Source organism: Gossypium arboreum, chromosome 7 (genome assembly GCF_025698485.1).
Source record: "Gossypium arboreum isolate Shixiya-1 chromosome 7, ASM2569848v2, whole genome shotgun sequence".
Classification (NCBI taxonomy): Eukaryota; Viridiplantae; Streptophyta; class Magnoliopsida; order Malvales; family Malvaceae; genus Gossypium; species Gossypium arboreum.
In genome coordinates, this window is record NC_069076.1 from 99472876 (window position 1) to 99498083 (window position 25208).

A 25208-nucleotide genomic window follows, 5' to 3' on the forward strand; every position below is an offset into this window, starting at 1 on the left:
AATTCACAAAGCATGGACTTTACTTCTTTGCTCCTCTTGAATGTCTTCCTAATCCTCCTCATTTCCCCTCCTATCAGCTTGCTCCTTCCAATATGCAACCAACTTTTTCAATCCAGCCACTTCTTTTGAGTTAATGTCTTCATTACCCATGATCAGTTCACAACTCAAAAGTTAAGTTACGTTTGAGGCTGGAGTTTTTATCCTTTTGCTTCTATTTTTAATTTTTATATTATATTTTACATTTATTTCGGTTTTATTTGTATAGTTTAGTTATATTTTAAACTTTTTTTTTATTTATTTATGCATGTTTGCAGTTTGCACAAGTCTTGAGTACAAAATTATCCACGACACATCCGTAATTCTTTAACTATAAATAGAGGTGACCATGGGTTGGGCTACCCGACCCAGCTCGAAGGCCTGTCCGAAAAATGTGAGGGTTCAAGTAAAAATACAGGTTCGAAATATGGATTTGGGCAAAAAACAAGGCCCGTTTCGGGTAAAACTTTTTTGGCGCCCGAATTATATACTAAATATATATTTTTTTTATTTTTAATCATATTTACTTTTTTATTTTCAATTTTAATATAACCACTTTTTATTATATTTTCAATTTGTGTATTGTTTTAAGAATAATTTGTCTCATTTTTTATTTGTTTTTTGTTTTAATATTTATTTTTATATTTTTAAATGTATTTGTCTTATTATATTTTTAATTTTTTTAATCAATGAAATAAGCTAAAAAATTAATACGGGCTGAAGGTGGGCCTAAAAAATGGGCTTAAATTTTTGCCTGGACCCGGCCCAAACCTAGCCCGACCTTGCCCATGATCAGCTCTAACTATGAATTTAAATTTTATTTTATACATAAGATTTTTTTTTTAGTGAATTTGGCACTCATCCGTAAATCTTAAAATAGACAATTTTGTCTCAATATCCAAGAGAGATATTTTGGTTTGCTTCTCTTGCTTTTTTCACATCTTAGAGGAGATTCTTTGACGTCACATTTATTATTTATAGCGAAGGATTATTACATGGTGAAAATTAACGGTAAGTGTTGATAAGTATACAATAATCATGGAGTTGAGTACCGTACATGAGACAGAAAGTAGGAACACAGAAGTTGGGATTGAAGACAAATCCAGCGCGTCAACCTTATTCTTCAACATCTGAGCGTAACAAGCTACGCTTCCTTTTCCAAAACACTTATGGTGAAACCGTTGGCAAATCCCAGAGTGGGTGCACGAACCACATCTCCCCCCTTCATCTTTTTCCACCTAACCCAAATTTACGTACTCTTTTATTCTCAATTTTATCATCTATATATGTACATATAGTTTCTTGCATAACATATTAATCAATATACCTGTACTTGGTTACCAAAACGTGTAAAAATATAGCCATCAGGACCTTGCTGAACTCTGCTCCCGCACATGTCCTATTGCCTCCTCCAAATGCCATGAAATTCTTTGCCGTCGCATTGCTTCCAATGTTCTTAAAAAAGTAGAGGTTAATTGCTTATCAAACTCTTATTATTATTATTTTTATTTACATAGTTACACAAGTAATTAAATACCTTCCATCTTGAAGGGTTGAAGGTAAGAGGATCTTCGAAAGCCTCAGGATTAAGCTGTAGGGCTGCAGGCACAACCATGATAGCCCAACCTTGTGGTATTATGTACCCTGACAAATTAAGAAAAGTTAAATATGCACACACATATATAGAGAGATATTTAATTTAACAATGTATATATGGTTAGTACTGTGTGTTTAAGAGATGATTACCATTGACATGAATGTCTTTTATAACCCTTCTTAAGATCCCTGGAGCAACATTTGCTAATCTAAGCGACTCATTGATGACCTTATAAGCACAAAATTACATGAATTAATTATTAAACATCACCCTTGATTCTTGATAAAACCTAAATAAAGGAACAAATTAAAATTAATTAAAGAATATATATATATAGGAGAGATTTATTTTGTATCTTTTGTACAATTAATATAAATAATACATGCCAAATTTGATGCAAATTTAAAATTTCTAATTATTTATTTTATGAAAAAATACCAACTGTTGAATATATATTTTAGATCGATATAATAGAGATATTGGATCTATTAAAAACTTATATGCGTGATATAAATAATTATATCGATAGATTCAACTGTCGAATAATTATTTTTACACTAGTGTAAATGAATTCTCCTTAGCTGTATATAAAGGAGAGAGATGATATATATATAACTAACGTTATTAGTAAAATGCATGGATTTGTAATCCTCCCATTCAAGTCCATCTTCAAGTCCAGGATTACAATCTCTTCTTTTCTTATTAAGAATCTGCTCATGCTCCTCCTTGTCAAGAGTTAAGAAAGAATAAATAAATTTACAGATAACGAATTATACAAGTATATATATATAAGAAAAAAGAAAGAAAATATTAAATAATTATAAATCTTGATTACTTACGTACCGTAAGTTGTTGTAGTAAAGAAGGATGGTCGGATAAATACTTGATGGCTAAGGCAATAGTGGAAGAAACAGTCTCAAAGCTAGCCAGGAGGATTCCAAAGAGAACATGAGTGGCAAATTCCTTTGTCAAGAATGATTCTGTCCTCATGTCTTCGACAATTTGGTCCAGAAAATCTGTTTTGCTAATTCGTCCACCTTCTCCCGAATTCATTCTCTCTTCCACTAATTTACTTATTACTTGTATTACTTTTTGCTGCCTCTGCAATGTTTATATATAAAAATTTTAATTCCGTTTTGGGAATTCTAGTTTTCTTGAATGGCTTACCTTTTTACATCTGTAGAAAGCAGTACCGGGGACGCGTATAGGAAATGCCATCAGTCCCTCCAAGAAGTTGGATAGGTTTAGGGCTATAGTATCTGAGGATTTTTCGGGTTCGTAACTAAGCATGTGCTTCGCAGTAAATTCAAATATCATCTGCAAATAATTGTTTATTAGAAAACTAGTGGTTCAATGAAGAGAAAAATTAGTAAATATATTGAAAGAGACTTACTGCAGCTGTTTGGTCTTTGAGTTGTACCTCCGGCTGCTTAACCCACTCCTGCAATCTTTGATTTATGGCACGTTCTAGTTGAGGCAGCAGCCTGTGTTTAAGAGTCTCAACACCAAAGTGATTCAAAACAAGGTGCCTCAGATATTTGTGTACATAGCCACTTGCTGCTGTAGTATCTTGGCGAAGCAATTTTGCGAAGGAATCCATGTACCACACCTCAACAAGTTTACCTTCTTGTTGAAACAAGAAACTATTGAAATCGGGATCCGCCGATATCACAATTGATCTACCTGCTAAACTTGTTTTGAACAGTGGACCATACCTACTCATTCTTTCCTTAAAAAAAGGATGGATGTCTATGGACTTGGCTGTGACAAGTAAACTGAGGGTCTCTCCCAAAAGTGGGAGTCCCATCGAACCTGGAGGCAGTGTTCCTTTACATTTAGGGTTCCTCCACCTATAAATCCACCTAATACTTGTTACAAGCAAAGGAAACACGAAAAGCCAAACAGACCTCACCATCATCTCCATCAAACTCAACTCAAGTAGCGAAAAATATTTAAGAGGAAAACTAAGATCCAAGAGTGCAGACTAGCAGCCACATTGGGTTATTCTATTTATATGCTTCAATGTTCTGAGCTTAGTCCTAATTTATGTAGACTAACTCCATTCTCATTATTGTGAATGGTGGACATCTTCATTTCCACATATTTTCTCAAACTTAAAATATATATTTTAAAATTATATTTTATAGAGAGAAGAGATTATATAAAATTATGATTTCACTCCATCCCTTTCCAATGAAGAAAATAACAAATCAAATTTATATAATTAAAACTTGACAACTAAATTAATAAATTCATTAAATTAAAACTTTTTATTTTCTGTAATGTGAAAATATAATTTAATGTAAAATAAAAGTTTCAACTTATAATTTTTTTTCTATACAGGAACTTTAATAACTGTTTCATTTAAGTTAAGATCGTTTTCAACTTATCATATTAATGCCTCTATCTTCTTGAAAAAATTATTTAAAAGTTTTGATGTATTTTCAATTTAATATTTAGTAAGTTAATTAAGAAAAATTGTTTAGCAATTTTATTGCAATAAAAGAATGGTATTCATGATTTATAAATAAAAATGGAAAAATCCATTATATAGATTTTAAAAAGGTTAATATGTTTAGGTTTAAACTTTATTGTTAATATTTCACATATATATTTCGTTAATACATTTGAATTTTGAAATATCTTATACAACAATAAAAATATTATATTTATAGTTCGCCCTCGAAATTAACATACTTTTCCAACTCTTTTTTTGTTATGAGATTTTTTTTCATTTTGATAGTCTTTATTTATATTTATACACATTTCACTACATTGCGATGCATGGATTTAATTTATATTTAATAATTGATATATATACATATGCTCAAATATAGCTAGGTATATGGCGAAATTATTTTATGAATCATTCCCAACATATCATTTATGATCTTTTCTAATTATTTAATGACATTTTAATAATTTTTTCATATCATTAATACATAATTTTGGTAATTATTTTATCCTTGAACCCCAAATTTAGAATCCTAAACCTTGACCCTAAACTTGAATTTCGAAGCCTGAACCTTGAATCCTAAACTGATTCAAGGTAAAAATTATCAAAATTATGTATCAATTACATGGAAAAAATTGTTAAAATGTTATTAAATAATTGAAAAGAGACCCTGAATAATGTGGTGAAAAGAGTGCATAAAATAGTTTCTCAGTATAGATATAATTATGAAAATAAGGAAAAAAAACAAAGCTAAACAGGGAAAATTTCCTGGTTATATAGTTATATATACATTTTTTTATTCTTCTAGTTTTAATTTAATCAAATGTGGTAAAGTGGCTTTGCATGCTTGCCTACTGAAATTTAATTTAATTAAGTACTTTAATGAAAGTTGCTACTAAAATTTTGTTATAGTCATTAATTTGGTAGTTGCTTGGAAACTCCTTATTTAGCTGTTTGGTGATTTGTAGCTGAATCAACAAATTCCTTAGAAAAAAAAATAGTGGATGACTTTTGAATAATGAAGAATAGACTCCAACTTCTTCATATATAGAAAGTTTTGTTTGTAGAAATTGAGAGACTGGAAAAAGGAGAAAATGCAAAGGAAGAAAAGAAGAAACAAGGTTGGTTCATGGAATGGAGGGAGTGGAAAAGCTTTCCAAAATCATCATATGACTTTCTTACTCTTACATGGAAAATCTCATTACTTTTCTCCTAATAATTTAATTTTCATATGTAATAATGAAAAAAAATTGGTTTATCAAAATTATTTTTGATTAATTATATATTCCGTGTGATGTATGGGAAATTCGTTGTTTTAAAATTTTTGAATTTTATATAATTATAAATATTAATTTGTAATAGATTGTAAAGTTTAAAACATGTATTGTATAAGTTAATTGAGTCTTATCTCGGTTGGCATTGGTATTGTTGTCGTGCAAGAGGATGTGGGTTTGAGTGCGTTGAGCTGCATTATCCTTCCTATTTAAGGATTGAGGAGGGGCAATGGATAGTTTTAGATATTATATCAAAACTCAATAAATGTATTTGATTGTTAAGTTTTAGTAAGTACTAATTTTTTATTTTGATATATTAAATTAAATTTATTATTGTAGAATAGATTTTTTTTAAAAAAATTGTTTAAAAGTTATGTTTATTTTAATTTTTAGATGATTTTTAGAAAAGTTGGAAATAGAATCGGATACAAGGTTGAAGGCAATTGAATCCTGAAACACCTCTAGATTTTACCAATTTATTTATTTATTTTATAGGTCCACCAAATATGAAAAACACAAATAAGAGGCATAGTGTTATGAATGGGATGATATAAACACAAATATGTAAAAATATTAAATATAATAAAATATATTTGTTTGTAATTACATAAACAAATTCAAAAAAAATTATTCACTTATTTAAATATGTAAATGTGTAATTATCACAAAACTAATATTATATTATATTAATTTTAAGTGTGTTTTATATTATATTAATTTTTACAAAACTAAAGGAAATATGTACTATAAAATATTAAAAATTATGAAACTGTAATTAGATATGTAAAAAAAAAGTATAAAATTAAAATATAGATTGTAAATTCTTATAAAGATTAAATAAAAAAAATTAAAAAAAAAGAAGAGCATTTTTAATAAATATATCACAGACACAATTTTACTCAAATCCATCTAACCCGACTTCGAAAATTGAAACCTGATGGTTCAATTTTCTTTACAAGGGCTTCTTTTTCTACTGAACATCAATGCGAAACATGCATACAGTGTTAACAAAAATGAAGAATCCAGAGAACATAATCATTTTTGGAAGAATTAAGACAGAACTGCACATTAAATATGATTTGGACCAAAGTCATATGGCATGGCAGCAAGATATTGTTTTAGCTGCACTAAAAATGAGTTAAAAGAGTTTGTTTTTTTAACAAGTTACTATAAAAGTGTCATCAAATTCAAGGTAGCTTTTCTTTTTTCCCATAAACAATACCAACACAACTGCATTCATAAATCAATAAGCACAAAAGCATAAATTCCCCAGTAGATCACCTGAGTTCCACGCGTTTTCCACACCATCCACTGTACGATATCGGACCCATGATTTTAGGTTAGCTGCAGAAAAGCAACAAAACCTTAGACAATGGCCGGCAAGAAACCGAGATCAATGAACAGCTCATAGTGACAACAGCTACAATACCAAGAGGCTTATAAGTGACAACAGCTGCAAAACGTACTCCTGAAAACCCGGACTTGGCATTTTCCGGTACCAAAAGGAAAATATTCCTTAAACACTAGCACGATCCACTTCACTATCACAGGTAGATAGCGACAATATATCAACAATTCAAACCGAATCACTATACTGAAATGAATAAAACAACCAAAGCTAGGAAAAAGATGAATGCATATTAGCTGGTCTTAGAACATACCCTTGTTAAAATGCACTATAGGGGTCTTTCAGAAAAGTTCGCATGGATGAAAATGAACGATTCAAGATTCTCGTCTTTCGTTCGAGGTTTTAAGTAAAATCATACTTAGTGTTAAACTATGAAAAGAATGAATCTAAGGAGATAACAATGATCAAGAAGAATACATTTTTCATATCTTGAACTCTGAGTACATCTGCTATTTAATAGAGAGAAAGACTAACAGCCAACTAACAACTAGGCTTAACAGCCTAACAGACTTAACAGTCTAACTAACTTATTAGCTACTGTAACACTTAGACGGTGTTTGAATCTGCAAAATCCTACTGCATATGATCAAAAGGAAGTCTAGAATGCAATGCAAAATGAAACTTTAACAAAAATGCAAGTGCTTAGGATGCAAAAGTGAAAAAAATAAGGGTAAATTACACTAGTAGTCACTCAACTATTAGTAAATTGCTTTTTTGATCACCTAACTATAAAAAGTTACAAAATAGTCACCCAACTACTAGTAAATGTTTTAGTCACCCAACTATGAAAAGTTACAAAATGATATCTAACTATTTAATTTTGTCTTTTTTGGTCACCAACTGTTAATAACTGTAGCTTTTAAAGTTGGCATAATAGCAATTTAAGCTCTCAACATTTATATATTGTGTCAGTTTAGTCTTGATTCTAAAAAATCTAACCCTCAACATTTACACATAAATAATAATTTGGTCTTTTCTTGCAATTTTTCTTTTCTTTGACCCTTTCACATAAAAACTAAAAAACCAAAATTATCAGCTAAAAAAAATGAAAACACCAAAAAATCTAGGATAATAATTTTCATCTTTTCTCATTCTTTTAAAATTAACCTTAAATGTCACAAAGAAAAGAAAAATTGCAAAAAAAATAAAAATAAAAAATCAAATTACACAATGTGTAAATATTGAGGGTTAATTTTTTTAAAATTAATACTAAATTGACATAATTTATAAATGTTTGTTATGCCAATTTTAGAAGCTGACACCATTAGCTAGCAGGTAACCAAAAAAGACAAAATTGTATAGTTTGGTGACCATTTTGTAACTTTTCATAGTTGTATGATCAAAAAAGGTTTATTAATAGTTAAGTGACCATTTTATAAATTTTCATAGTTGAGTAACTAAAAAAGAAATTTATTAATAGTTGAGTGACTACTAGTATAGTTTATCTTGAAAATAAACCAAACCAATGAGATGATTAACTAGACATCCTGGTTGCTACATGGATAAGGGGAAAGATTATATGTTTACTTCGAAGGAAGCAACAATGTTACTCGAAGTCAGGTGTAAACTTTGGGCATGAATATGTGTTTTATATGAGTATGGCCACAAATACTTCAAGCAAAATGAAGAGTCGAGCCAAACACAAGTGACTATTCGGAGCAAAAGGAATGGGAAAATAACCGGATAAGGAACCAACCAGCAATTCAAGGACTACGTGCAAACCAGCCCATTTTCATTAGGAACTAAATGACTGAAAATGGAAAATATGATGCTAGTTCCATGCCATAACACAACATTCAATAGTGACACATGACATGCCACATGCACCTCACGTATAAAAACCAGTTTTTACAAGTAGAATTAAGTAAAACTTTTAACAGAAAGACTAGCTTGCTCTTCAATCTAATGTACAGGGACTACTTAGCCCATTTTTTAGTTGAGGAGGCAAAATGCAATCCGACTCCTAATACAGTACCTCCATGGTACTTTTACTAAATACCATCACTACATAACTATCATATCACTTAAAGGCTAAGTGAAATAAGGTGGAAAAAAATGCAGTTTTACATTTAAATCTAGCAAATTCAATCAATAAAAATGGAACCTTCATACCATAACCATCAAACAAAATGCAAAGATGGCATTAAACCAGTACTTGGAATGGGGAAATGGTTTAGAAAAGACTAAAAGGGAACCAGCTCCTTTGACTAAAGTTCAAAGCATTGGTATCTAATTCAACACTATTCAAGCAAAATTTTCCTTATCCTACAATATTGCAAGAGTTTAAGAAAAAGAACATAATTTTGAATGCAATCAATGGCTAAAAAAGGAAAGCAAAACTTTAATCAAAAAAACAAACCCAGAAATTGAAAATTCTTAAAGATGATAATAGAACAATATGATAAAGAGTTTTAACGGGAAAAAAACTAAATTTTGAGTGGAACCAATGTCTAAAAGGGCAAAAACAACCAAAATTTTAATTAAAAAAATAAATCCAGAAATTGAAAGGTTAAAATATGCTATTAGTCCCTGTATTTTGATAAAAATTGAAATGTAGTCCAAATTAAGCTTCTACTTTATTTTTAATTTACAAATCTCAATCCAATCATATACTTGTTAGTTTTTTTTTTTTCTGTTAAAATTTGTCAACTTGACATATTAGTTAGACTACTTCATAAATCATGACATGTTAAATTAACAATTTTTTAGTAAAATGATGATAATAATTGGATTAAGATTTTAAATTGAAAAAATAAGAGGATTGAATTTTAATAAGGTTAAAGTATAGGACTAACAACATATTTTACCAAATTGAAAATTCTCAAAATTAAGGAAAAAAATAACATACCCTTGACCGTCAAGATTCCCTTGACCACCGGTTACTCCACTGCCATACGAGCCATCATCAGTCCCCGCCGTCTGCCAAACACTCTGCCAAGCCTGAGAAGGTGGCTGACCGTAAATACCTCCAGTGGGATCGACGGCAGGCCGGCCAATCATCATCCCACCAGGACCACCACCAGCAGGTTGACCCATAGGGGGATAAAAGTAAGGTACCCCACTGGCGGTAGCACCGACCATCGGAGCCAAAGCAGTTTCATCCTTGATCTCATCCCTAGGCACAATATCTACCAAGAAATCGAAAATGTCGGTCCTCGTAATAGCCGCAGCGATGTCGTTTTTCTGAAGTGTCCGTCGCTTGTTTTCCTCGGCGTGAAGCCAAGAACGGATAGTGAGTTCCAAAATGAAAAGCTCACAAGCTTTGGCGAAGAGAATGGGAGCCTCGGCGGAGATCATACGGACGTCTTCGTCGGCTTTCATTATCTTCTTAATGCGAGCTAATGGGAGTTGGTGGTTCTTAAAATCGTTAACTTGCTCGATTTCTTGGCGTTGGTATGACCAAAACATTTGGAGCTGTTGCTGTTGTTGTTGAAGGAGGTGGTGGAAAGGAGGCGCAGTTGCTGTGGCGGATGAAGGAGGGGTAATGGCGGATGTGGGAGGCTGAGGTGGGTATGGGGTGGATTGAGTTTGCTGGTTACTGTCCATTGGCTGGTGAACAAATGGCGGGAGATGGGGATGTGGCGGTGGTGATCGTCGTGGTGGTGGCGGCGGTGGATATTTTTAAGGGTCAGATATGGATGGGATAAGGTACAGCGGGCATTGCATTTTGCGCTGGCTTTGTTTATTATTATTATTTTCCAAAATAAAAAATTATTTATGAATTATTACTTATCTGTATTAAAAAAATCTTATTTATCTAAATTTGGTACCACCATCAACCCAACAACAGTCGATAATTCTTTAAAAAAATATATTTTTAATATTTTAAAATAAATTTAGTAAAAACTAAAACAAAAATCAATTTAGTCAAAATTATTTTGGGTGGAATTTTAATGAATTAATTAATAGTTTGAAGAAGTTGGTCCAACTTATTTCTCATGCTTTCTTTCGCTTTAACTCATCTTAATTAATCATTTAATACGAATTAAGATTTAAATAAAAAATTCACAATTCATTTTATTAATAAAATTACTTTGTAACTCTAAAATTTATTTAAAATTATTAGAGCAAATCTTTAATAATTAAATATCCCTATTACAGTTATTAAATTAATTAATTATATAATTAAATATCCCTATTACAGTTATTAAATTAATTAATTATATATCATTGTCAACTTTATAGATTTGCTTTTTGACTCATAATGCCATGTAAGCATTAGGATTCTTATTAATTACTCAATGCCACCTCATCATCAGTTAAGGTTAAACTTCATCCTCATTTTAGACCCTTCCTTCCATAAATTACTAATTTGATACTTATATTTTAATTTGATTAATTTTAATCTCTATTATTTAACTATTGATTTTAATTTTAATTTAATTACTGATCAAATGATTAAATTTTACTCTCATTATTGTTTAAATGCCTAATGTTATAAATTTAATCCATATTCTTCGATTGGATCATTTATTAGTTCCTTTTGAAATTTTAATCTTATCGTAAACGGAGAATCTTTAAATCCATAGCTGTCTTTTTTAATCATATATAAAATAACAAGTTAACATGGTGTTATATATATATATATATATGATAAACTTATAATATGTGTCAGATCAGATTTTAAAAAACTTTACAATTCAACTGTTACTATTTCGTCAATTTTAAAATTCATAAAGTATAAAAATTAAAATGATCAAATTAAAATATATAAACTAAATCAACAATTTATGGATAGTACAAGGACTAATGGCAGAAATTAACCTTTTTTTAATGAGAGGCAAGAGCATAATGATAACAAAAAGAAAAGAGTTAATTGCATAAAACATCATCAAACTCTTATCAATTTTTAAATTGTTCATGTTTCAATTCAATTGAAAATTCCAATACTAAAATACATAATGAGATTCAATTCAAGTTTTAAACTTTTCCAAGAAAAGCAAACATTTTGAAGGAAAATTTGTGGTTTTTAACTTTTGAACAAAGAAAAGGCAGCTCCTGGATGAAATTTCATCACCAGGTGTTGCAAAAAAATTAGTCCTTTCAAATAAAAAAATGAAGAAGCAAAAAAAAAGCTGTTTTGATCTTTAAGACGTTTTCTTCAGATTGATATAGATATATATACCTGAGTTGAACTCGGTTTTTTGAAGAAGACCCTATTAGCTTTGAACTGAGTTTCATTGTCCACTCATTTCCAGCTTCCTCAATTTCCATTGTATATGTATATAAGACTATGAACATTGTGACTTTCAATATCCTTCGATTTAACGAATCCGTTTTCGCCAGTATCTTCTTCCCAAGGATTCGGACATAAAATTGTTGAATCCTTGTAAATTTCCACTTCGATAAATTTCTCTATTCATCCAAAATTGTTTCCTACGTTTCCTGTTTTCTTCGTTGTCGTCTACCATAAACAAGCATTTGGGGTTTCTTATTTTTGTTTTCTTCGATGATGGCTTGTCCGGCAGATTCTACTTTCGTTTCCTGCACTGTTTTGGTCATCACCTCCATTTCTTTCACTTGTGCTTCGGTTAATACCTTAAGAAGTTCCAATGGAGTAGCTGCAGGATCGAGCTCCAAGCAACCCTTTGGAGTATTTAGAGCTTCTTGGCCTGTGAGCAAATATGAAGGGACCTGATGAGAAAACCGAAACAACTCTTCTCTTGGAATCATCCCTGTTTTACTTTGTTCAAAATGCTTCCTAAACACTGTCTTGAACCCAGGCACCTTAACAAGTGGTACAACAGCAACACCCTTTTGTTCATTGTAATCTTCGAGAACCTCAACCATGTCGTATCTGTGTATCACTTCATCAGGTGTAAGTTCATTCCAATCAGTAGACCAGTTCCTATAAAGAGCCCAAACATCTCCCTTCCTTGGATATATTTGGATTGCTCCTTTCCGGCCTTTCGACCACTTCACTTTGTGCGAAAACGAGTTAAGAGACTTATTAACTTCATATTTGCCTATCCAGAAATCCCCACTAGTTTTGTAAAAGCCTGAACCAATCCAGTTTAACGGAGCCAGTTCCGCATTGCTTTTAGAATTAAGCCAACTCATCCGTACTTTGAACGGTTTTAATGATATCACACCATGAATCATTGCATAATGACGAGGCATCCCATCATCATCATCATAAGCAGCCCAAACCTGGTTCTCACCGAATGACTTTTCAGTACGATCCTGATCAAAATCATGAAAATCGGGATCTGGAACGTTCATGGACATTGGATCAGGTTCCTCTGTAGCAGGATCAAGATCGGTATCAACAGAGCAAGACATTTTGGGCTGATGAACACTAGATTTGATATCAACAAACTCCACAGATTTGTGTGCATCGCGTTTCATAGTCAAAGCATCTGTTCCATTTCCTTCATTGTTACCACTAAAGCCCTCATCGAATGCCTTTGGTTTATCCAAAGCAGCTGATAGAGAAGTCAGCTTCCACGAATTTAGTTTCTTGTTGATTTCTTTCTTAGCCAATTCCATCAAAATATTACGGATTTCCAGTGGCGAAGGCTGCTTTATGCTATTAGTTCTAGAGATTCCGGCATTATTTTCGAAACTGCTAACCCCTTCATTTCCCATGGCCGAGTGATTTCCCATCTTGGTTTCATCTATGCGCCTCTTCTTAGGTCTATGTTTCTTTCCTGCAAAACTAGAAACCGAAGCTGAAGATCCCATACCTAAACCTGCATCAGTTTTCTGGGAAGGATGACATTTCATGTGCAAGCTTTCCTTTATCGTGATATCGGCCTTTGTTTCTTTGTGCGCACGCTTTAATGTTTCGCTAGCTGCATTAGCAACACCAGTAGCTTGAGTGGTTGAATTCAGTTGAGACACATTTATGTTACTTCCTGAACTAGGGAACTGGCCTTTCCGGGAAATTTTTGTAGATGAACCAGAAAATCTTGCCTGTCCCTTATTATGAACCTGAAACTTCATGAAGTCGGAAAATGAAGTATATTTGCTACTGCTGTTTATAGCTGGGGCTGGTGTTTCAACAGCAAAAAAGGGTGTACGACAGTTGATACAAGGAAGATTTAAGTTGATGTAAACCCGAGAGTACTCGAAATGCATCTTACAAGAGTTGCAGGTTGTCCAAAAGGTATCGATTCTCGCTGAGCGAGGAGTAGGCTTAGAATAAGTAGCACCATTCCTACCAATGGTGTTCGAAATATTCTCATTGGTGAAATTTTGGGAAAAACCGTTATGACCGGTTGTCGTTGATGACGATGGTTTCACATGTGAAACATTAGTATAACTGCCCCTTAAGTTCCGTTTCTGGTCATAAGCAATTCTCTTCGCTTTATCAGACAACAAATTCCAAGCTTCAGATAGAATTTTGAAAGCCCCATCTGCACCAACGGATTTATTTTTGTCGGGATGAAGAACGAGAGCTAGCTTCCTGTAATGTTTCCGAATGGTATCCTCATCAGCAAATGGTTGAACAGCAAGCACCCGGTACCAGTCAACTTCTCCATTGATCTTTTTATCTGCGGATATGTACACGTCGAGAGTTGCAAGCAACTGAGAAAGACCATCAAGCTCAGGATACAAGTTTTGAGCCTTCAAAGCAAATCTTTTGGCCCCAACAACATCCATCTCCGCAAGTTTTTTCTCGGCAAGCTCTTTAGCTCTAATGGCCTCATCTTTGTTACATTCCATCTCTGCCTGTAGCTAACCGTTGCTGTGTCCTTCTTCAGTTCATTAACTGATTTGTCATTGAACACGATATTAGAACAGATTCTAACATTAAAAGATATAATCTAAATCCTCCAATGCATTACAAGACCAAAAATGGAAAACAATGAAACCGAGATTAGGCAGTTTGCAACTCAAGGATACATAAAGCAATAAGAATGAAAGCTTCTTGAGATTAATCAAATTCCATATATTCCAAAAACCCGAAAATGAGACAATAGTGACTGAAATAATAAAAATACCCGAGAAAGTGAATCCATTCAAACTCAACTCAAGCTTTACAGATTCGAAAACAACACATTGCAAGTAACAGATACAAACAAAAAGCTATACCGATATCAATCAAATTCCAGAAACTCTTTATCGGAAAATCTATTTGCTAAAGTACACGGGGAAGTAACTAATTTAAGAGTCAATGAAATCAAATATTGAACTTCCAAAAGAAGCACACAACAGATTTGGAAACAAATGTGTCTCAGAAAATGCTTTTCATCCAAGAAACTACTTAAAAAGGAGAAAAACAAGTGCAGGAAGGCAATTCATCGATCAATCAATGAACTTCAGTACCGAATTCTTGAAATAACTAAAACAGATTCTGAAACAACGAAATGCATAACCAATATAACAAACAAAGCACACAAAGGTCATTCACTAAAACTAAAGATACTAGAGTACTGAAATTTCAAATAAACTAATCATTTATTAGTTTTTTAGGTACTCTCCATATCTGTTTTAGTTCCATGTTCGGGGTTTATGAAAAATGAATTGCTAAAACTGTCCTTAATCCGAGGATTCATCAACTGAACTAAGAAAAACATGAGCTGGAGGTCATTTGTTTTACATCGTAACATACTAGGAGTACTGAAACTAAGAAACAATCATAAATGCTTTCAAAAAGAACAGATTGCAGAGAATGTGGTCACAAATGCTATAATGTTAATACTTACTGAAAACAATCTATCAAGTTACAGTTTCTAATGGATATTTGCAAATTCCTCTCAGAAAATTCTTCCGTAAACCAAACGCCATTAAACCCAATCCACATTGAATGAACGAATACAATCTAAATACAAAATTCAACAAAAAAAATTAAAAAAAAAAAGATACAGAAAAAAAGAATGAAGTTCATCGATTAACTTGATTTCTGCCAAAAAAAAAAAAGAAACCGATAATTCCAACACAGTGATTGAGATTAGTTAACACATTTTGCCTTAATTCAGTAATTAATTTATTCTGATTAAAACCCCAAAAAAATTCTCAATCAGAAGTAAACAATTCAATCAATGGCTTTAATAAGAATTCGTAAAAGAGTAAACTAAAAAACAAGCAAAAAAGTGGGAAATAAATTACCCATTTAACAGAGAAAATTCAATCCGAGAGACGCCATTGAAGAATCCCCAGTTTCAATTTTGATTTTATTTGCCTACTTTTTACCTGAAAGATTAAAATATATTTAACTAAATAAAAATCCCCAAAACCAGAATTTTGAGAATTTTCTTAATAATACAAATTTTATTATTTAATGGGAATTTTTCAAAAAAATAATATTTTCTATTTATTTATATAGGCATAAACCTAACCTTTTTATATATGGTAAAACCCTAACGATGGTTAATTTTAACTCTGGTTAATGTACACATTGCCAGTTAGCTAAAATGAGCAAGTAAATTTTAATTAGTAGATATCCTCATTTATTTTTTAATGTGGTATTTAATTATGTAAATTAATTAAATGTATATATGAAAATTATTATCCATGAATAATGTATGATTATTTGATAGACTTATATATTTATATAAAAAATTATAATATTAAAATATTTAACTATAATAATATAGAAAAATAAATTCTTTAATCATTTCAATGTATGTATTCAAAAATTGAAAAAAATTATTTCTTAGATCACAAGTAGTTTTTAGGGTCCATTAGCATCATTTACATGTATTTACAATCTTTCCTTGTAGGACAAAATTCTTTGGATTTTGTTCTAAAATGAAGAATCCAACTCTTATATTAGGTTAGCACTTTATTTCTAGGTGTTAGACACATATTTTCAGCATAATTTTATTGATCTTCATTATTTTTTGAACAACACAATTTATTTCAGTATTTTTTTTACTCAGATTTATGAGACATTAATCTGTTATTGCTTGAATTAAGAAACTGACATTCTACTCGCACATTGAACATTTATGATTGCTATTTTGCAGTCTCTGCAACATATTTGCTCAAATTGACAAGGATCAGCAATGTTCTTAAATAGTCTACAATGGCTCCTCCTTGCAACTTAATTTTGGGACTTTATATAAAGTTGGCTCGTACATGCTTTTAGTCCGATAATCAACGATTAAGTTTAATCGCATCGCAATGATATAAAGTATCAATAGAACAGGAATTATCATCTTAGATAGTAATAGTGAGCATTGGTTTAAAAATCGACCATCGAAGGCTACCTTGTTTATTGTCGTAATAGTCATATATATATATATATATATATACTACTCGCAATGGAATCAGGAGGGCTTAATAGGGGTGAATAAATTATACAAAGCACCAAATGAAATAATTCAGATAGCTCAGAGGTTGAGGTCGGCACAATATTCTAATGTGCAACATATTTAAGTCTGGTTAACATAATGCTCACATATCTATCAGCAATATCACCAAAGAAATTAAAAACGCAGACAAACTAACGATTATGCTTGTATCATTTAATTTTTTCATATATTTAAAGGATTTAATGGATATCAATATATTACAATTTGCTAAATAATTGAATATAAACAATAATTTTAAAGAAACAGATAAATGTTGGTAATGGATAGTCTAAATTAGGTAATTATCTTTGGCTGGTTTATTAACATCTTATAAAGTTAATTAAAGGATCGGATAAAATTCTTGGTAGTTAATAATTATATTAGACCTCAATCAGATTTAGGTTAAGTTAGATCAGACTTTTAAAGAGGACAAAATATTTTTAATGCTGTTTTATAAAAAAAAAAAAGTCTCTTCAATTCCTCTTAATTTTGATATTGAATAAATTAATCTCTCTCGAAAAAAATTGGAGCAATTTAATTCATTTCAATTTCAAATGTGAGTAACTTAAGGGCAATTAATTATGACGATTATGTTTTTATATCAATTATGCATGATTTTGATTGATAAAATAACAAATTTAAAGCTCAATGTTCATATATTTTGTGTAACTGTTTGCAGAATGTGTAAATGTTGCTGACTAAATTTGTTAAATCAATACCAAATTGACAAAATGTATAAATATTAAGACTAAATTTGTTATTACATCAAAATAAAATATGAACAATTGAGGAACTTTATTAGCGTAGTGATTAATTATTCTTAGTTACTTACTTTCAAAATTGGTTTTTTTTTTATAGGAATTAATTTGCTCAATATCGAAATTAAAAGAGAGAGATCTTTTGACCTTGTTTTTTCCTATATATTATAACGATTAAGTAAAACAATTTCCAGCAATTAAGCAACAACTGTCGATATGTCCGAGTGGTTAAGGAGACAGACTTGAAATCTGTTGGGCGCTGCCCGCGCAGGTTCGAACCCTGCTGTCGACGTCCTTTTTTATTTTTTACTAATTTTTAGCCCCAAAAATGGCTTCAAATTTGACGTTTAGGGCTCTAACCCAGATTTATTTTTCATTCGTGCACTTGGGGAAATTCTCCATTTTATATTTTCTCGGCGTCCAAACAGAAAATCAATAGCAAAGTCAGAAACCCTTGGTTGATAAATGGAAGAAAATCCCACGGTAAGTCCTACAACAACACCAACAAACAGCAGCAACAAAACGACGCAGGAACTTGCATCAGAGGGTCTAAAACATCTAGAAGAAACCATTGAAGCTGCTTTTCAAATCCTCTCTTCCATGAACGACGAGCTTTGCAACCCTGCCTTATGGTCCACCAATCCTACTACTAATAACACTACTACTAATACTGCTGCACCTAACGGTTCTTCTCTCTCCAACGGCGCCGTTTTAGGAAACGGTGATTCGTCGTCCGACGGTGGACATCACTTGGAGATGGGTGGAATTGGAGGTAGTGGCAATGGTGCGCTCGATGAAGCTCGCCTTAGGTATAAGAACTCCGTCGCTGCTCTTCGCACTGTGCTCACCGCCATTCCCAATTCTCAGAAGGTATTGAAAGAAAATTTTAGGGTTTTTTTGGTTAAAATTTCTGTATTTTGCGCAAGTTGTGAATTTAGTCCTTATACTTTTGTTTAATAATTTTAGTCATATACTTTTCAAATTGGTCAATCTTAATCGAATTTTAAAATTTTAGTCTGATCTAAATAGTAATAATTAAATTCATTTATTTAAGTTCAATTACTAGAGCGTACAGATATAGACTTAGTCTATATTCTCTAATTTAATCATTCTATGTTTATATACTTTTCAAATTTTGAGATAATTTTTAGAGAGTAATATGTTTGCCATTTAGGATTGAAATTTTAAAATTTAAAAAGTACAGGGACTAAAAATAACTAAATTAAAGTACAGCACTAAAATTCACAACTTTTGCAAAGTACGGGGACTAATAGGTAGAATTTAACCCTCAATTTTAGCTCAAATTTAAGACTTGTAATTGTTATGTAGGATTCATGGGTTTGTTAAAATTTCAATTTTTTTGTTATTTGAATATGAATTTGATTCTGCAGTTTTCTTATTGATATTTAAATAGGCAAAAGCATTTGAAACGGGTTCAACGGCAACTAGTCCTGCAGATGAAGCTGATATTGAAAAGCTGGAAGAAGAAGCCTCGAATCTCAGGAAGGTAATTTTGCAGTGAAATTTTCATAATTTTATAGTCTTTTTTAAGTTGGGCATTTCATAATTTAGGGCTGTAATCGAGCTGAATTCAGCTTGAATAGTGATAAGTGATAACCTCAAACTTGTACCTTGAGCTCGATTGGGTATCTTTTTCTAAGCTAGAGCTTGGCTTGAGATATAATTTAACTAGCTCATTTACTTGATTACCGTATATGAGCTTGAGCTTGAGCTCGAATTAAGCTCTTGATTTTGAATATATAAATATATATTTATTTATTAAAAGTAAAAAATTCAATTAGGCTCATGAGTGGTTCGAATCAAGTATCAAGATGATTGAATTTTACTCTTTCAATAGCTGAAGCTCGACTTGAAGCTTGTGGTTTGATATTAGGCTTGAGCTCAAATGAGTATCAGTTTCTAAGCTTGGATTGAGATATAATCTAACTACTCAAGCTCGACTTGATTACCACAGCTCAAATTAAGCTTTTGTGTATTTGAGTATTTAAATATATATTAGAAGTAAAGAATTTGATTAGGTTCATGAGCAGTTCGAATTGGGTATCAAGTTGCCTGAATTCTACTCGTTTGATAGCTAGAGTTACTTGAGTTTGACTCAATAACTATCGAATTGAATTCAATTTTTTTTCGAGTTGAACTCAAGTAGCTTGTGATCAAAAGTCTCTTGTTTACACCCTTTGAAGAATTGTGGTAATATCATTCGCTCCTTAAAATGGGCCTGGATTTGGGTTTCTGTGATGTATACTCTTATGTCACCCAGACTCGGATGAGTGTCGAATATGGTTTTCCCTTTTTTATTTTTTTGCATATATCTCTCTAGAACTCGAACGCCTATTTCTTGCATCCGTTATCTGCTTACTCCGGTAAACATTGTCCAAAACATGTCAAACACTAGTATTTCAAGGAAAATGCAGGTTAACGCCCTATATTTAATGCCTGTAAAAATGCAACTAATCTGGTATATGTTTTTTTGTAGGAGCTTGCAAACAAGAATGTATACGTAAAGCGTCTAATAGATCAACTACGGGAGCTTATTACGGATGTATCGACTTGGCAAAGTCCTTGTTCCATGTAAAGTTTGGACGATAAAACTGACTTATCTCAGTTGCCGAAAAGAGTGCCCTAGGAGGTAAATATGAAACCAAATATCTACATTGAATGATGATGATATATGGTTTACTTGGAGGAAAATTACCTGTGATAGGTGCTATTTGTGTTATTTGATGATAGTGCTTAAGAGTTTGAATGAGACATGACACATATACTCACAAGTTACTTAAATTTGACTACAAAAAAGATCGAGTTCTGCTCGATCATTATCAAGTTGGGCTTGAGCTTGCTTTATGGAACTAGTCAAATTCGAGTATCCTAATGCTTTATTCAACCAGCTTCTTTTGATTGTTTTGTTTTCTTATTTTGTATTAGAACTTGAGCTCGAAGTTGAAGCACAAGTTACTTATGATGATGATTGGGTATCGGATTTCAACTTGTGCTTGAGCTTTTTATAGCTGGAACTCGATTTTTTTTTTTTTCTTTTAGTTTCTTGTAATTGAATTTGTGTATATGCTTCAACCGAATCTGTAATGAATCCAAAAATTACCCAACTTCGCAGAAACTGAACAGGACAATATAATACATGATTCAAACACACTTCTTTCACTAAAATACTATTGTTTTATTGCATATTACTTTAACAAATTTTAATTGAGAACATCCATTTTTTTCTAAACCTGTAAGAAAATTTAGAGGGTTGATAGATAAAATACAGAAGAGGACCGAGGTTTTCGAGGTCAACCAGTTACGGATTCGAAGATCTCGTTGTAAGCGATGATCGCATATCTACAATGGCAGACTCGGCAGCTCCCAACTTGAGGGCCTCTTTACTTGCTCGTATGAACCGGGAAATAGCCCCTTTGGTGTACTCATGAGCTTCTTTCACCGTCATTTTCTTGCTCATCTCATCGGGAAAACTGCTCAAGAAATGGTCACCGTTAAGAACAGCAGCTAGTTGAACAACCTCACTTTGAAACTCAGACAGAGCAGCATCTTCTTTTGCTTCAGTTGCCCTCAAAGGTACAACATCTGGCAATGTTTCTGCAATAGATTCAGATGAAACAGCTTACATACATGGTCTTATTAATTCATATTCTTTTAGGGATTTTTAAGGTTTTTCTTAGGTAAAAGAATCATGGAAGTCCCTGTATTAAGTTAGATTGCATTTTGTTTCGTTTACTTAAAAAAGTGGACAAATTAATTCCTCTATATTAGATTAAAAAGTAAATTAATCATTTCTATTAAAAATTGAGGTGACTGACAAAAAACTAAGTATTGACATATGACTTATTATGTGTATTTCATATTGATGTACACGGATCAGTTTTTAACAGCAGAATTGAATGAAATTTTTAAAAGATTGATGAGTTTACTCTTTAATTTAATGTATAAAGATTAATTTATTTATTTTTTAATAGAGGGATTAAATGCAATCCAACTCTTAATAAACTTTTATAATAAACTTTTATATGAAATACCTGGACAATCAGTTCTTGGGGAAGTTAAGTGGGAAACAACATCTTCAAAAGTGCCGGCCCAAGCATCTCTGTGAGTTAAGAAATTGGAAGAAAGGTTGAAGATTTTCTTTATTGTTGCAGGGATTGATGAGTGCTCAAATTCTGAGTTTGGTGTTGGTCCTTTTGGACCACTTATCACTACAACAAAAAACATCAAACAAAGCAATGAGCTTATTTATTACGAATTCAAGAATATCGAACTTACGGAATGTCAACGTGACAACATGAATTGACTGATTACATCAAGATTAACATGTTTTTTTTTTTTTTTCCCTACGAAATAAGGAAAGAGTTGTAGGTGAGGAGATTCAGTTTCAACACCTACTCTTAAGAGCAGAGTATAAACCAATCAAACTAAGCTTTGGGTTTGAAGTAGCATATGTTCCTACTAACATTAATATTAACATTTCTTTTCTTAATTCAAAGAAGCCTTGATTTTGGAATAGGAGAAAAAGTTGCAAATGTTGATATTCAAGCAATGATAACGTATATTGCAGTTTTAAGAAACGAATTTAGATTTAAATCCTGGAGCTATCATGAAACTTGAAGAAATTAGTCTTCATGGGTCGTAAATAAGAACCAATTAAATATTAACACGTTTTTTCTCGAAATAAGTAATATAAGAAGTAATATTAACGTGTCACCTCAATTTATTTTTAAAGCGTTAACAACAATTAACAGTTTAATGATTAAAATATTATAACACAATAAAATAAGTGACTAAAACATAATATTTTAAACATAGATGACTAAAATATAACTTAAGGAAAATAAAAGTGAGTGTAGTTTACCCAAATAAAATTACAAACAGTGAAACTTGTTAAATGCCGCCTCTTAAAAATGTCATATGAACTCTATATCCAAAGTAACATGTTTCTAATAACCAAAAAAAAAAAAAACAGAACTAATGGTCAAAATCGGTGGAGTCATACTAATAAAGACTGTTTTGTAAGAAAATCTACCAAATCGCAATTTGTCAAAATCAAACAATGCATGAAAAACACAGGATCTATCTTTGAAAATCTTAATGTTGTCATATGACAAAAGAAAGTCAGCAACAAGTGGTTCAATTCCACTTTTAACCCCTCTTAAACTTAAACAATTCAAACATAAAAAAAACTGCAATTTTGATCCTTTGAAAATTAAATAATTCAAAACTTACCAGTGCCTTTCTTGATCCAAGGAGAGACCATAATAGTAGGAACACGAACACCAAGTCTATCAAACTTGAAGAAAGAAGGAGCAGGACCAGTGTTCCCATCAGGGTTTGGAACATTAACAAATGGTGTCTTAACATGATCATAAAACCCACCATGTTCATCATAAGTAATCACCAACAATGTTTCGTTCCACTGAGGGCTTGCCCTCAATGTCTCATACACTTCTTTGACCAGCTTTTGACCATTAGCCACATCATGTGATGGATGATCATCATTAGCAGGTAACCCTTTAAGATCAAAATACCTTGGTTCAATCACACTCAAGCTAGGTAACTTGCCATTCAAGGCATCTTTTTTAAACTTCAAATCAAATTGATGGAACTTAAACACATATTTGAGTTTCCTAAGGTTTCTATAAAACAAAGTTGTGGGTATATTCTGGAAATAAACCCCAAAATCTTTGCCATTTTCATGAAGTGAATCAAAGATTGTTTTTTGAGGGTACCCTTGTGCTAATTGTTTTTTGACATGGCTAGTTGAACCATGGGAAGTAGCTGAATAAACAAAGAGTCTATTAGGTTGTGTTGGACCAGGGATTGATGAAAACCAACGATCAAACACAGCAAATTCTTTAACTAATGTTGCATAAATAGGGACAGCTTCTGGTTTGAAACCTTTCATGACTGTTTCAGACATATTTGGGGAGATTGAGAAGGCTTGTTCTACAAAACCAGACATGGAAGGGAATGAGGAGAGAGTTGAACCAAATACCTGTTGTTCAACAGCTTCAAAAGAATGACCCGGATCTGGATCTACGAACTGAGCATCATTAGTGAAACAAATGGATTTTGGGTTTGGAGTTTTGGTTGAAATGGGGTTACATTCATTACCAGTTACACCATTGATGGTTGGGTTTATGCTTTGTTTCATCCAACCAACCATGTGATCAAAGGATCTGTTTTCCATTACCAAAACCACTATTGTCTTAATGGGCGACTCTTGGGATACTACAAATGGTAAGAGAAACAGCAAGAAAATGAATGAAAATGAGCCCTCCATTGACGAAAAAGATTGGGTTTTTTTTTTCTTCCTTTTTGGGTCTTTATATAGTGGATTTTCTAGGAATCCAAACACCTTAAAAACTCTTATCCTATAATGGAAAACAAAGTGAATGATATTTTTTTTTAAAATGAAAACTTGATTGAGAATTCAATATATTATTAGATAAAGAGAGTAACTTTATTGGATTATTTTCAGAGTAAAGAAGGAATGCAAGAAATTTAAAATAATTTAGATACAAAATGACACACACACCCACAGGAGGAAAAAGAAGGTTCTGGTTTTTCTTTTCTTTTTGGTGTTCTTTATATAATGATGAATGCTTTTTTAAAGAATAAAAAATTAAATAAAAAAACAACAAAAACGGAGAATAATAAAGTGGCGGAGCCAGAGAAAGTAACATATGGAATTAAATATGGAATCTGTTTTTTTTTTACTAAATTTTACTAGTATTTTTTTCAACAATTTGAATATTTAAAATTACTCGTTGTCCCTCCTCAACCTATAAATAAGAAGAGTGTACTCGAACTTAAATCCTCCTATATTGACAATAATACTCATGCCAATCGAGTTAAAAGACTCAAGTTAAAAATTTTATTAGTATAGATATCATTTTATTATTGGTTAAAATATGTTGTTAGTCCTTCTACTTGTATAGAGTTTGAAATTTAGTTTTGTATGTATAAAGCTAAAATTTAATCAGCTACTTTTTAATTTAAAAACCTAATCCAACCATTATGTCATTAATATTTTTTATCAATTTTTTCAATTTATCATATTTATTTTCGATTTGTGATATGAGAGTAGCTTAAGTTTTCAATTTGACAAATTTTAATAAAAATAGTTACGATGGTTGGTTTATCTTTTTAAATAAAAAGGTAGAATTTTTTTTACTTTTTAAGTATAGGAATTAAATCTTAAATTTAGTCAATGACTAATAATATAATTTAAACTTTATTATTTTTAAGCTACAAGAATTTGATTAATAATTACCATTTAAATTAATTATTATAGACACTACATAAATAATTTAACAATTTAAGCCAAATCAAATTAAGGTGTTGTTTGATAAATTAAAAATTAAATGCTAAATGATTTTTTTTGAAAAATTAAGTACTAAATTTAAGTT

The 25208-nt window shown here is 31.5% G+C and overlaps 5 protein-coding genes and 1 non-coding gene across 7 annotated transcripts; 2 read left to right on the plus strand and 4 right to left on the minus strand.

Moving 5' to 3' along the window:
* Window positions 1–988: 988 nt before the first annotated feature.
* LOC108477206 (beta-amyrin 16-alpha-hydroxylase CYP87D16-like) lies at window positions 989–3646 on the minus strand. The gene is made up of 8 exons (XM_017779719.2): window positions 3027–3646; window positions 2801–2950; window positions 2477–2734; window positions 2254–2358; window positions 1783–1861; window positions 1574–1680; window positions 1364–1491; window positions 989–1274 (listed from the first exon to the last, which is right to left on the minus strand). Exons 1-8 carry the CDS (start codon window positions 3555–3557, stop codon window positions 1181–1183), a joined length of 1452 nt encoding a protein of 483 aa, XP_017635208.2. The 5' UTR covers window positions 3558–3646; the 3' UTR covers window positions 989–1180.
* A 2754-nt stretch (window positions 3647–6400) lies between these two features.
* Window positions 6401–10501, minus strand: LOC108477284 (nuclear transcription factor Y subunit C-1). Of its 2 annotated transcripts, XR_008285904.1 has the most exons (3): window positions 9619–10501; window positions 6792–6903; window positions 6401–6706 (listed from the first exon to the last, which is right to left on the minus strand). XR_008285904.1 is itself a non-coding variant. In XM_017779892.2 (2 exons), exons 1-2 carry the CDS (start codon window positions 10314–10316, stop codon window positions 6703–6705), a joined length of 702 nt encoding a protein of 233 aa, XP_017635381.1. In that variant the 5' UTR covers window positions 10317–10498; the 3' UTR covers window positions 6401–6702. The 2 variants fall into 2 exon arrangements, 1 of the variants encoding a protein (XP_017635381.1); XM_017779892.2 differs by lacking the exon at window positions 6792–6903 and having other exon boundaries at window positions 9619–10498.
* A 1115-nt stretch (window positions 10502–11616) lies between these two features.
* LOC108471414 (uncharacterized) lies at window positions 11617–16031 on the minus strand. Its single transcript, XM_017773036.2, has 2 exons — window positions 15825–16031; window positions 11617–14484 (listed from the first exon to the last, which is right to left on the minus strand). The coding sequence occupies exon 2, from the start codon at window positions 14436–14438 to the stop codon at window positions 12147–12149; it is 2292 nt and encodes a 763-aa protein (XP_017628525.1). The 5' UTR covers window positions 14439–14484; window positions 15825–16031; the 3' UTR covers window positions 11617–12146.
* Window positions 16032–17979: 1948 nt separating this feature from the next.
* Window positions 17980–18061, plus strand: TRNAS-UGA (transfer RNA serine (anticodon UGA)). The gene has a single exon. It is a non-coding gene; the product is annotated as a tRNA-Ser (tRNA).
* LOC108451724 (mediator of RNA polymerase II transcription subunit 30) lies at window positions 18003–21219 on the plus strand. Its single transcript, XM_017749384.2, has 3 exons — window positions 18003–18639; window positions 19184–19276; window positions 20267–21219. Exons 1-3 carry the CDS (start codon window positions 18235–18237, stop codon window positions 20363–20365), a joined length of 597 nt encoding a protein of 198 aa, XP_017604873.1. The 5' UTR covers window positions 18003–18234; the 3' UTR covers window positions 20366–21219.
* Window positions 20942–24412, minus strand: LOC108451715 (non-specific phospholipase C6-like). The gene is made up of 3 exons (XM_017749376.2): window positions 23023–24412; window positions 21822–21998; window positions 20942–21384 (listed from the first exon to the last, which is right to left on the minus strand). The coding sequence occupies exons 1-3, from the start codon at window positions 24077–24079 to the stop codon at window positions 21089–21091; spliced, it is 1530 nt and encodes a 509-aa protein (XP_017604865.1). The 5' UTR covers window positions 24080–24412; the 3' UTR covers window positions 20942–21088.
* Window positions 24413–25208: the final 796 nt, after the last annotated feature.

Excerpts from the sequence above, each read along its gene's own strand:
- LOC108477284 (XM_017779892.2), bottom strand. The coding sequence starts at position 10,316 with ATGGACAGTAACCAGCAAACTCAATCCACCCCATACCCACCTCAGCCT.
- LOC108451724 (XM_017749384.2), top strand. The coding sequence starts at position 18,235 with ATGGAAGAAAATCCCACGGTAAGTCCTACAACAACACCAACAAACAGC. Across the intron at positions 18,640-19,183 it reads CCATTCCCAATTCTCAGAAG|GCAAAAGCATTTGAAACGGG; the intron begins GTATTGAAAGAA and ends ATATTTAAATAG. Across the intron at positions 19,277-20,266 it reads AAGCCTCGAATCTCAGGAAG|GAGCTTGCAAACAAGAATGT; the intron begins GTAATTTTGCAG and ends GTTTTTTTGTAG.
- LOC108451715 (XM_017749376.2), bottom strand. The coding sequence starts at position 24,079 with ATGGAGGGCTCATTTTCATTCATTTTCTTGCTGTTTCTCTTACCATTT. Across the intron at positions 21,999-23,022 it reads TTGGATCAAGAAAGGCACTG|TGATAAGTGGTCCAAAAGGA; the intron begins GTAAGTTTTGAA and ends TTTTTGTTGTAG. Across the intron at positions 21,385-21,821 it reads CCCAAGAACTGATTGTCCAG|AAACATTGCCAGATGTTGTA; the intron begins GTATTTCATATA and ends AATCTATTGCAG.
- LOC108471414 (XM_017773036.2), bottom strand. The coding sequence starts at position 14,438 with ATGGAATGTAACAAAGATGAGGCCATTAGAGCTAAAGAGCTTGCCGAG.
- LOC108477206 (XM_017779719.2), bottom strand. The coding sequence starts at position 3,557 with ATGGAGATGATGGTGAGGTCTGTTTGGCTTTTCGTGTTTCCTTTGCTT. Across the intron at positions 1,862-2,253 it reads CCATGCATTTTACTAATAAC|GTCATCAATGAGTCGCTTAG; the intron begins GTTAGTTATATA and ends TGTGCTTATAAG. Across the intron at positions 1,681-1,782 it reads AAAAGACATTCATGTCAATG|GGTACATAATACCACAAGGT; the intron begins GTAATCATCTCT and ends TTAATTTGTCAG.